The 13001-nt window shown below is 45.8% G+C and overlaps 1 protein-coding gene across 1 annotated transcript in view; it reads left to right on the plus strand.

The window, feature by feature from the left end:
* Nucleotides 1-1193: 1193 nt before the first annotated feature.
* LCT (lactase) overlaps nt 1194-13001 on the plus strand; it is an 86611-nt gene continuing 74803 nt past the window's right edge. The window contains exons 1-3 of the mRNA XM_030210868.1: nt 1194-1214; nt 1309-1434; nt 2830-3430. Coding sequence (XP_030066728.1) covers nt 1194-1214; nt 1309-1434; nt 2830-3430 — 748 coding nt within the window. The remainder of the gene's footprint in view (nt 1215-1308; nt 1435-2829; nt 3431-13001) is intronic.

Raw genomic sequence — 13001 nt, forward strand, 5'->3', positions numbered from 1 at the left:
ACAATGGATGATGGTAAAGGGAAGTGAGCATTAAAGATGTTTTGAGCTGAGACTTGCTTTTAAAGCATGGTGGCAATTTTTAGACCTGACAAGCTGCACTATCAGCCTTATTTTCGAAAGCGATGGGCGCCCAGATTTCGACCCAAATCGAGAGGCGCCCATCTTGCAAAGGCACCCAAATTGGTATAATCGAAAGCCGATTTTGGGCGTCTTCAACTGCACTCCGTCGCGGTGAACGAACAAAGTTGACGGGGGCGTGTCAGAGGCGTGGTGAAGGCGGGACTGGGGCGTGTTTATCGGCTGAGCAGAGATGGGCGCCTTCGCCCGATAATCGAAAAAAAATGGCAGTTTTTAGCGCGAATTTAGGACACTTTTTTTGCACCCCTTTTTTTCATGAAGTCCCAAAAAAGTGCCCTAAATGACCAGATGACCACCGGAGGGAATCGGGGATGACCACCACTGACTCCCCCAGTGGTCACTAACCCCCTCCCACAAAAAAAACAACTTTAACAACTTTTTTTTCCAGTCTGTATGCCAGCCTCAAATGCCATACCCATCTCCATCACAGCAGTATGCAGGTCCCTGGAGCAGTTGTTAGTGGGTGGTAAGTGGGAGCCCTCCAAACTGCCCCCAAAACCCACTGTACCCACATCTAGGTGCCCCCTTCAGCCATAAGGGCTATGGTAATGGTGTAGATTTGTGGGCAGTGGGTTTTGGGGGGCTCAGCACCCAAGGGAAGGGAGCTATGGACTTGGGAGGTATTTAACTTTTTTTTTTACTTGTTACAAGTGCCCCCTAGGGTGCCCGGTTGGTGTCCTGGCATGTGAGGGGGACCAGTGCACTACGAATCCTGGCCCCTCCCACAACCCAATGCCTTGGATTTGTTTGTTTTTGAGCTGGGCGCCTTCGTTTTCCATTATCGCTGAAAAACGAAACCGCCCAGCTCAAATCCGCACATATCCAATGCATTTGCTGGGCACAAACCGTATTATCGAAAAAAAAGATGGCCGCCCATTTTTTTTTTTTCGAAAATACGGTCTGTCCCGCCCCTTCACGTACCCGTTTTCATACATGGACGCCCATGGAGATGGGCGTTCGTGTTTGATTATGCCCCTCCACGTGACCCAAGAGCCTGCTTTTCTTGCCAGGGAACTACTTTTGATCTGAGACTGTGCTTTTACAGCAAGCGAACCATGGAAAGATTCTTGTGTACAGTGAGTTTTATGCAGTACAGCACTGTATCTACACCTATTCCTGTCTGTCTGTTTACATTTACAGCACTTTCTTTCTTCTTACTCTCATTCTTAGATCCAGAGAGTTTCCAGTTTCGGTTCTGCTGTATTGATTTCTGCTTTAAACTGTTATAAAGCAGTGAGCTCTGCTCAGTTCACATTGCCTGCTCTAGAAGACATCTATAGTGAGGCTGAACATACAGTAGATTAATATGGTTCCCTTGCTCAGTTCTATATAGTAGTTCACACTACCTCTGTACAATTATGAAATACTGCCACATTGAGCCTGCAAAGAGGTAGGAAAATGTGGGATACAAATGCAATAAATAAATATACTGCTCTTGTATTTGTGCTCAAATTGCTATATAAGAAGTACAATCATGTCGTGTACTGTGTATTTTTTTCTTTTTTTTGTTGTTGTTTAGTGTTAATAATATTTTAAATACAGATGCCCTATTCTTTATGCATAAGGTATGTTGTTTTTTTTGTTACATTTGTACCCCACACTTTCCCACTCATGGCAGGCTCAATGTGGCTTACATGGGGCAATGGAGGGTTAAGTGACTTGCCCAGAGTCACAAGGAGCTGCCTGTGCCTGAAGTGGGAATCGAACTCAGTTCCTCTGGACCAAAGTCCACCACCCTAACCACTGGGCCACTCCTCCACTGTTGCTACTATTTGAGATTCTACATGGAATGTTGCTATTCCAGCATTCCATGTAGAAGTCGGCCCTTGCAGATCACCAATGTGGCCGCGCAGGCTTCTGCGAGTCTGACATCCTGCACGTACGTGCAGGACGTCAGACTCGCAGAAACAGAAGCCTGCACAGTCTTCTACATGGAATGTTGCTAGTGGAATAGCAACATTCCATGTAGAATCTCCAATAGTAGCAACATTCCATGTAGAATCTCCAGTAGTATCTATTTTACTTTTGTTACATTTGTACCCCACGCTTTCCCACTCATGGCAGGCTCAATGCGGCTTACATAGGGCAATGGAGGGTTAAGTGACTTGCCCAGAGTGACAAGGAGCTGCCTGTGCCTGAAGTGGGAATCAAACTCAGTTCCTCAGTTCCCCAGGACCAAAGTCCACCACCCTAACCACTAGGCCACTCCTCCTCCACTTTCTGTGCATTTAAAGGGGTTTCCATTGTTTTCCGTATTATCCGACTTTTCACTTATCTGACAATGGGCCAGTCCTGTTTACTTCAGATAATCGATACTGTAAGAACCAGCAACAGCCTGTCAGGTTTCTTAATCTGACTCCTGTCCAAAGTTAGAATAGCTAAAGTGGATCAGACCAAAGATCCAGCTCACCCAGCATTCTCTCTCTGATCATGGCTTGCTGGAGGTGCTTACACAACATTGTTTTTTTCCCCTCTAACTAAAGCCTTAGGCTAAATCCTTTTCAAATCATCTGCTATCTACCTTTTTTCATCAGCAATTAACTGTAAAATAGATACTGCTAGTTAAACATTAATGTTACCATGCTTAATATATAGTGATCTGCAAAGCACTCTCTCTTGGTAAACAGATCATCTAAAATGAAGCCCATCTTAGGCATATTGGTATTTCTTCTGGTCTGGTTTCCTTGTCAGGGGGTAAACTGGAACTTGGCTGAAAATTTTATAGCAGTTGCCGGCCCTTTAACTAAGGACATCTTAAATCAATTAAATGGCAAAGCTCGATCCTTTGACCCAGAAGGCTCTAATGGAGAAGAATACTTTGTGTGCCAAGAGCCCCTGCCAGCCTCCTTGCCAGAATTCTTCACTCAGCTTCATAACAGCGGAGTTACTCACTATAAAATCAGACTGTCGTGGGCAGAAATTCTCCCAGAGGGAAATTCAAAGTTTCCTGACAGCAGCAAGGTGGAATGCTACAGAAAAATACTCCGGGAGCTGATCGCAGTTGACATCAAACCAATGGCCATTCTACACGACCAACATCTCCCTTCAGTACTGGTTTCACGCTACGGAAGCTGGAAGAGCCCAATTCTAACCGAGTACTTCGTAGAGTATGCAGGCGTTGCCTTCCATGTTTTTGGTGATTTGGTTGACATCTGGATCACCTTTAGTGACCTAGCTGAGACTCTTCAGGAGATGCACTCTGATGATATTTCAGATCCTACAGCTCTCCAAAATCTTGCTGTTGCCCATGTAAAAGCTTATAAATTATACCATGAGACATATTCTTCAAAAGGTAAGAGAAGTAGTCCAGAATCCAATTTTATTGATATGCTATATGTCAAACTGCTACAATTCCTATCCTGTAAATATCAAATGTGGATTTCTAGCTCTTACTTGAAGCAATATGATTACTATGATAGACCACTAGAATGCATAGAAATAAGTCAAAACAGGTTTTATTGTATCATGAAAAAATATTTATTAACTTTTAGCGTTATGGCCCTTCATCAGGTTTGTGAAACAATCAATAATACATTACCATAGAAAATAGGCATTACCAAAGCAGGATGAACTCTTTAGTGGGCCCTAGGAAAACAAACATGTTACACCACCCCCCTCCCCAAATCTTAAGGGGATCCTAATTTTGACTGCAGAGGAGATGGCAATGGGTAAGGAATGCTGCTCCTAATGATTGGAGTGGATAAGTCATACTTCTCTGCATGCAACCTTGGCTTTGGTTCTCTTCCCTCAGCACCACCACTTCTCTTCTTTCTGCCAGCAGTTGATGTACCATGCAAAATGCTTGCCACTGAGTTAGATGTCTAATTTGAACTCCTAGCTCAATGGGCATCCCCTTGAGGAACCCAGAAGTTGACCCGGAAAAATCGCTTTTTCAGCCTGGGCCTATGGAGGGGGTTGGTGGACACACCCACAGCTTCCTCATGGATGACTTTCTGGAGGGTGGGGTGTTTGGGGACCTCTATCTTTCTAACCCCTTGGAGCAATCAAAAGAGTCAAAAGCCTGCCTTAGGAACCTCTGAATTAAATATCTAAGAGGGTCCCTCCTGAACATTTGGGCCCTAGGCAGTTCATTCTGATGTGGACATTACCTATGACTTGCTTATTCACTTTTATTTCTAAGTTTCCCCTTATAAAAGTATTAAATAGTAGAACACAGGTATGAAAAAGTATTGGGGTAAATTTTCAACTGGTGATCATGCTAAGAACCTGAGAAAATAGCCCTGTTTCAGATGGTTCCCTGATCAGGATAGAGACAAAACTATCCAGTGTTACAGGAAAACCCCATATTTTTAATTCATGCCACAGTATGGTTCTCCTTCTCCAAGGGCATGGATAGAAAGCAACAGGTTGGCAGAGAGAAGGTCTCTATAGGTGCAACCCAAGAAAGTGGGGGACAAACTCTGAGGGAGGGGGAGGGATTGTATAGCTTAGCAGCTGGTATGGAAGTGCAGACTGAATAGGCCATATGGTACTTATCTGTTGTCATTTTCTATATAGCTTGCAGTACAAGAGGTAGAAGCTATCAAACTCTTAACTTGTCACAGATGCTATGTCTTTGAATATCTGAAGCACTAGTAACTATTTTTGCCTTGCTAATTCTTTGAGTTACTATTACTGCTGACAAGAAGTTGTATCTCTTATCATTCATTTGCTGCCAAGGACCTGTATTTTATTTCTGCTTAATTTGCTGCTCCATACCTGGAGGAATGAACAATGGGCCCAAAGAGTGGTGACCTCACAGTAGCATATAAATTAAACATTAACACTGATGAAACAATATTTTCTGTACATACAGAAGGCAATTTTGTTTCTGCAGGTGCTTTTCCCAACCAGAGCAATGCATATAAAGTTTTGGAAATACAAAATGCTAGATGTTGCAATCCCTATCATATCCCCAGAGCTGGCCCAAGGGTCTCTTAACCACAAGCCTTCAGTTGTGAACCCACTCCTGGCAGCCGCTCTAGGCCCTGGGACATCCTCCACACCCGTAGTTCAGCGTTTTCCCTTCTCATCCCTATGCAACCTAGGTTGCCAACATTTCCCTTTCCCCTTTCTACCTGCTCCCTGCTGTATGGACAGCATTACCCCCCCCCCCCTCAATGGCTAGCATTTCCCCTTCTCTACCCCCCTCTACATCCAACATCACTCCCCCCTTCCCTTCTGCTTCCAGACTACTGCCATGCCTCCTACCTCCTCCCACGCTGCCCTAACCTTACATGAAACAGAGAGAAATTAAAGTAGATAAAGACCATATGGCTTATTATCCTGTCTGCCCATCTATAATATCTACTATCCCTTCCTCTGACTTAGAGATCCTATGTGCTTGTTCCAAGCTTTCTTGAATTCTAATACAGTCTTTGTTTTCACCACCTCTGCTGGGAGGCTTTTCCATGTACTCACCATCCTTTCTATGAAGAAGTAATTTCCTTCCTTGAAAAAGACTGAGATACATATAGGACCAGGGCCGTGCCGATGCGGTAAGCGAGGTAAGCGCCGCAGGGGGGCGCCCACCTCTGGAGGGCGCCGCCGCGGTGCTTACCCTCGCCCCGCGCCGCAAAGGCCTTTAAATATTTCACCTGGGTCGCAGCAGCGTCAGTGAAAGCGCTGCCGACCAGCAAGGGCAGGGCGGTGGGGGCGGTCCGCCCCGAGTGTCATAAAAAAGGGGGGTGCCGCCGCTCCCGCTGCTCTTCTTCCTGGCAGCCCCTCCCCCGCACCAGCCCTTTAAAAATAAATTGCCGACGCGAATAGCGAGCGCAGCACCTCGTGTGCAAGTAAAAGAAGCGGATCCGATCATCTCATTGGGCCTTCCCTCACTGTCCCGCCCTCCTCTGACGCAACTTCCTATTTCCTCTAGGGCGGGACAGTGAAGGAAGGCCCAATGAGATGATCGGATCCGCTTCTTTTACTTGCACACGAGGTGCTGCGCTCCCTATCGCGTCGGCAATTTATTTTAAAGACCGGGTGGCAGGGAGAAGACGAGGCAGGGTGAGGGTGGGGGACAGATGGGGTGAAGGTGGGGGGGACTCGGATAGCAGAAGGGACTGGGTGGGAGACAGATGGGGTGAGGGGGACTCGGATGGGCAGAAGGGACTGGGTGGGAGACAGATGGGGTGAGGGTGGGGGGCACTTGGATAGCAGAAGGGACTGGGTGGGAGCCAGATGGGGTGAGGGGGACTCGGATGGGCAGAAGGGACTGGGTGGGAGACAGGGTGAGGGTTGGGGGCACTTGGATAGCAGAAGGGACTGGGTGGGAGCCAGATGGGGTGAGGGGGACTCGGATGGGCAGAAGGGACTGGGTGGGAGACAGATGGGGTGGGGGTGAGGGTGGGGGGGCACATGGATAGCAGAAGGGACTGGGTGGGAGACAAATGGGGTGAGGGTGGGGGCACTTGGATAGCAGAAGGGACTGGGTGGGAGACAGATGGGGTGAGGGGGACTCGGATGGGCAGAAGGGACTGGGTGGGAGACAGATGGGGTGAGGGTGGGGGGCACTTGGATAGCAGAAGGGACTGGGTGGGAGACAGATGGGGTGAGGGGGACTCGGATGGGCAGAAGGGACTGGGTGGGAGACAGATGGGGTGAGGGGGACTCAGATGGGCAGAAGGGACTGGGTGGGAGACAGATGGGGTGAGGGGGACTCGGATGGGCAGAAGGGACTGGGTGGGAGACAGATGGGGTGAGGGGGACTTGGATGGGCAGAAGGGACTGGGTGGGAGACAGATGGGAGAAGGGGCATGGATCTGGAACTGGGGTCTGAAAAGTGAGCAGGAGGGAGAATGGGGTCATGCCTGGGGCAGAGGTGGATGGGAGAATCAATGGATCTGGAACTAGGGGCAGCCGCAGGTGGGAACTGGGAGCCGAAAAGAGGGGGCATTGAGAGAGGGGGGATAGATCCTGGATGGAATGGGGAGTGAGAGGGAGGGCAGACCCTGAATGGATGGGAGGGGGAAAGAGAGAGGGCAAATGGTGAATCGAAGGAGCAGAGAGAAAGGGCAGACAGTGGATAGAAGGGAGTGAAAGAGCAGACAGTGGATGGAAGGGGCAGAGATAGAGGGCAAATGCTGGAGGGAAAGGAGAGAGAGAGGGCAGATGGTGGATGGAAGGGGGAGAGAGAGATGGCAGACTGGGGCAGATGGTGGATGGAAGGAGCAGAAATAGAGGGCAGATGTGGATGGAAGGCACATTAGAGAGGGCAGACACTGGATGGCAGAGAGAGAGCGAAGACAGATGCTGGATGGAAGGAAGACGGTGAAAAGAAGATGAGGAAAGCAGAAACCAAAGACAACAAACTGTAAATATATATTTTTATTATTTTGCTTTAGGATATAGTATTTTAGCTGTGTTAATAAATGTTTATAAATAGAACATGTAAATAAGGTAATCTTTTTATTGGACTAATTTTAATACATTTTGACTTAACTTTCAGAGAACAAAACCCCCTTCCTCAGATCAGGATAGGATACTGTAACAGCACTATACTGTATTGACCTGAGGAAGGAGATTTTGGCCTCTGGAAGTTAAATGTATTAGTCCAATAAAATGGTATTATTTTATTTTCTGTATTTGTTTTATTTCTATTTGTTAATTTGTAAAGTGGTGATTGGTATTTGTTAGTTTTTTCAAATTTACATCTGCTGTCTTTATATTTTGCACAGTACTAGGAGACATTTTCTGTTTCTGTGGCGTTGCATTGTATGCAGAGTCTGGCATTGGGGGTTCAGTTTAATTTTTGTCTAAATAGAAAGTTTATGATTACTTATTCTATAGTGGATTAGGGTGTATCTGTGTTTGTGAAAAAGACATGGCTTTCAGTTGGCATTGACTGTGCAGGATCGACGATCTGTACTATTCTGTCTGGTTTCGTTTTACAATAGGTGAATTGATGTTCTAGTGCTCACTGTAGTGCTTAAGATGCTTTCCTTTTCCTTGTGTGACTCATAGAAACGACTGCTTATGGTATGGTAAAATTGCTCTATAGGTCGTGTTTTGTATTCTCGGTATGCCTAGTACTGGATTTGGGGGGGGGGGGGGGGGGGTGTTAAAAAAATGACCGGCCCCGGGTGTCAACTACCCTAGCTACGCCACTGCTGCCGACGTCTCCCTTCCCTTGCACTCGTTGGTTCCCTCAGTGTCCCGCCTTCTTCTGACGTCAGAAGAAGGCGGACACTGATGGAACCAAGAGCGCAAAGGGAAGGGAGATGTCGGCAGCGCTCCGCTTTCACTGACGCTGCTGCGACCAGAAGTAAAAGATTTAAAGGCCCCAGGGCGCAGAGGGAAGGGCAGAGAGGCATGGATGGGAGGGCAGAGAGGCATCGATGGGAGGGCAGGGCCCAGGGAGAGGACAAATTGCTGGAAGGGGAGGGGAGAGAGGATTGCTGGCTATGGATGGAGGAGGGAAGGGCAGAGAGGGACAAGGATGGACATGGGGGCCCAGGGAGAGGACAAATTGCTGGAAATGGAGGGGAGGGGAGAGAGGAGGATTGCTGGCTATGGATGGAGGAGGGAAGGGCAGAGAGGGACAAGAATGGACATGGATGGGAGGGCAGGACCCAGGGAGAGAGGAGAAATTGCTGGAAATGGATATAGAGCAAGAAATGAAGAAGAAAGGAGAAAAGTAAAGAAATAAATGGAAAGGAAGCCCTGGAAATGGAGTTAAGAGGACAGATAGCAGCAGAATCAGATACTGGACCAGCATGATTGAAAAAAGAAAGTCACCAGACAACAAAGGTAGAAAAAAATCATTTTATTTTCATTTTAGCATTTGGAATATGTCCACTTTGAGAATTTACATCTGCTATCTTATTTTGCAATGTATACCAATTTGTTTCTAAGAATATTGCTGACAATTCCTTTCAGTGTGGCAAGTGGTGAGCGATCATTTTCATGGGGGGGGGGGGGGGGCGTGATCATTTTCACGGGGGGGGGGGGGGGGGCGCCAATTGATAGTCTGCAGGGGGGCGCCAGAGACCCTAGGCACGGCCCTGTATAGGACCTGTAGGTATAGCCCCAATCTGAGGCGCTGCCGTGTTCTGCCTCCTCTAAGATGAAGTCTGCCTTGTAGGGGTTTAGAACAAATCAATGCTTGAGCATGGGGCCTACACAGTGCTCACTCTTCTTAAGCTTAAGGACAATGTGGCAGAAGGTAGGGTGGCAGCAGTGGCAGCAACATCAGACCCAGCAGGGAGAAGGCTCTTGTGCTTCCCTTTGGGATCTGACAGGTTCAGCTTATGACCTAGACTGGCCACTGCTGGGAACAAGATGCTGCGGTTGATGGACCATTGGTTTGATACAGCGTTGCACTAATTATTATTTCTTACATGGGTTTCTATCCTATACAATAATTCTCACCTCCAACGTTCTGACTTGCCTGGGACCGTGGCTCATTCCAAGTTGGTCTGCTAGGCTCCGTAGATCAGGCTGACATCACCATAGCCATTATGATGTCAACTTCAGAACCCGGAGGGAAAAAAAAAACATGCCTCACAGCTCATCCATGTCCAGAGGAGGGTCGCTGGACATGGGTGGCTGCAGGGGGGGCAGGGGAGAGAGGAGGGTTGCTGGACATGGGTGGCTGCAGGGGGGCAGGGGGTCACTGGACATGGGTGGCTGGAGAGGGGGCAGGGGAGAGAGGAGGGTTGCTGGACATGGGTGGCTGCAGGGGAGCCGAGGAAAACCTTGCTAGCGCCCGTTTCATTTGTGTCAGAAACGGGCCTTTTTTACTAGTTGAATAATAATATATCAAAAAAGCCAAACCATGTCAAAGCATATTCTAAAATAGTGGATCACCCAGCCAGACAGGGTTTGGGATATCTACAATTAAAATATGTAGGAGATAAATTTGATATCTCCATTATAGGCACTGGAACCCATACCACTTCCCCTCAAATTCTGCCATCCTAGGCAGATAACCTAGTCCATCTAACCCCACCCCCAAGGCCTCTTCAAAATATGGGTATAAATATGCACCTTGTACAACAATGCACATATTTTCACCCACACACAAATGGGCCCTTTTACAAAGCTGCAGTAAGCATTAATGCGTGCTTACCACAGCTTGAAATGACATACTATGAAAATTTTGACCTGTGCGCATACTACCATTCTGCTAAAAAATAACATTTATTTTTTTACCGAGGGAGTATGTCTGCGCTAATCAGTAAGCACAGTCAGCTTGCTGCATTCTAACTGATTAGCACGTGCTTAGCTCACAAGCTCTTGTGAGCAACTGTCAAATAGCCCATTTCTGTGGTAATGGAGAAGTAGCTTAGAGGCTACAACAGACTGAGAACTAGGGAAATCGGCATTCAAATCCTGCTTTTTCCCCACAGACATGATGTGACCTTGGGCAAGTCAGTTCACCCTCCATTGCCTCATACACAAAATTTAGGCCCCTACTTACTAAGGGGGTTGTTTACTAAAGCTTAGCTTGAGTTATCTGTAGCAGGCCCCCATAGGAATAAGAGGGGGGGGGGGGTAAGTTGAGTTATGACAATTTAACATATATTACTAATTATGCAACTTAATGCAGCATTTTTTACAGCAATGCATATTCAATAATAATGAGTTGCGAAGCATGCAAATGAATGAAAATCATCTTAATATTATGCAAAATGAATAATGCAGCTAGTGTTAAAGCTCAAGAAATTTTGTTTACTTTCCACTGGAAGCATCAGCCCACCAACATATGATGAACCTCTGGAAATGCTCAGAAAGGGGCTCATGATATGTAAAATATTTCCCCTATTCCCGAACGCTGAACCAGAATGAGAATACCCCACAGGGACAAATCTCCGTACCCCCATACCCCTGACTTCTAAAAATTAGAAGTCTCTGAACCCCTGATCCATTAAATTAGAAGCTTCCCCAGACCCAATCCACACCCTCTCCAATCTATTCAAAATTAGAATGTTCCCCCGATCCACCTCCCACCCCCAGCTCCTACTGGGATCTTCCTTATTTAACATCCTAATCCTCAAAACATCTGCTAGGGACATTAAAAGTTCCATTTGTGGATTGCTTGTGTTCCAGGGAGGCCCAGGTGAGTCTAGGGAGATTCTAATTTTTAATGGATTGGGGGTTTGCAGGTTGGGTCCCAAGGGGCTTTATATTTTTAATGGATCAAGGATATAGGGAGTTTTTCAAGGGGGACTTCTATTATTAATGGATTGGAGATGCAAGGGGTTTGTCCGATTGTGAAGGGAGATTCAAATTTTAAATGGATTGGGGATCAGGGATCCAGAGGACACTTCTAATTTTAAAAGGGTTGGAGGGATGGGGAATGGGGATTTGTACTGTCTTTCTTTCAAAGGGATCAGGGGTGGTGGAGGCCTGAGCTGGGGCCTATGTCTTTGCTTTGCTGTGGCTGGGAAAGCCTAATATTCCCAGCTGAAGCAATGCAAAAATAAATGTATCTTCAGGTTCACTAACCCATGGTAATATGGTATTGTGTTTTAGTGAATCCCACAGTAAATTTTCCAGCTGCAAAATAGCTTACAAAATACTATTTTACCATGAGTTAGTAGATAGGCCCCTTAAATGGTAAGCCCTCATGGGCAGAGACTTACAGGTATCTACTGTGTCCTGTATAACTCACCTTGACCTTAGGTTTAGAAAGATGTAATGAAATCCCAAACTTGCTGTTCAGATACAATTTCTTGTCAATTTTCAAGAAAGTTCACTGTAGAATAGATATGGCAATGGTCAAAGTCTGTAGTAATTCGGAATAAGTAGGATCTGTTTTCAATAATGTTATCACTAAGTCAAAGTCTCCCATGAGCTTAACATGACAGTATTATTTTCTGTTTTGCTTTATCAATCATATATCAGAAAAATGTCAAGCTATTTTCCCATTTCTCAAGGTCTAACCTTACTGCGATTTCATAAGAAAATTAGTTTATCTCTTTTTTACCTTATTAAATTAGCATTGGACTTTCAAAGTGCATTGATGGAACTGCTATCTGATAATCTAAATGTGGCTGCATAAAGATTGGCAGCAAAGTCTGATGATTGCAGTAAGAATTGATAACCCAAGAAGTACAGCTGTAGCCTGGCACTTATAAGATATCTCATAACATAATAAATGAACAACAGTACTAAAGACCCTGCAAGCGAGTATGATGGGCAACCTTCACCCCACGTTACATAGGTATCACTGCAAATAAGGGTCAGGCTCATAAAAATAAGAAACCAAGCCTATTCCCTCAGGAAGAGGGGAAGGGGGGATATTGCCATAACATGTAAGATACTAGCCTTTTTTTTTTTAATGGAAATGAATTTGTAGAATTCAGGATTGTTATATGAAGCTGCAAGAAGGTCCATTTGTCAGCCTCTATTCTTGTTGTTTGACTTTATTTTTCGTGGAGGCTACTCCTGTTTCCTTGGATTTGACATACAGAATACCCCAGATTCTATATATGGTGACTAAGGTTGCACATGCAAATTTGCCAGTGTGGCTAAATTACATGTTATGATTGGGTAACAAGCCAATTGACACCGATAACTGGCCACTAAGAAGCAATTATCGGCACTAATTGCACGAATTAGAATTTACACGCGCAACTTTCTAAGCGTATTCTGTAAAGCGGTGTGTATAAATTCTAACGCACAGATCTCAAAAGGGAATGTGGCCATGGGAGGGGCATGGGCGTTCCTAAAAATGACATACACTGTTATAGAATATGTTCGATACCCACCTAAGTTAGGCGCAGGCACTTACACTAGGTTTTAGTTGGCATAAATGGTTGTGCCTAAATTTTAGTTGCGGGAATGGGTGCTACACATGTTCTATAAACCACATCTAACTTTAGGAATAGTCTTTAAAGAGTCTTTTTTATTATCAAATG

The sequence above is a fragment of the Microcaecilia unicolor genome, chromosome 7 (genome assembly GCF_901765095.1).
Source record: "Microcaecilia unicolor chromosome 7, aMicUni1.1, whole genome shotgun sequence".
Lineage (NCBI taxonomy): Eukaryota > Metazoa > Chordata > Amphibia > Gymnophiona > Siphonopidae > Microcaecilia > Microcaecilia unicolor.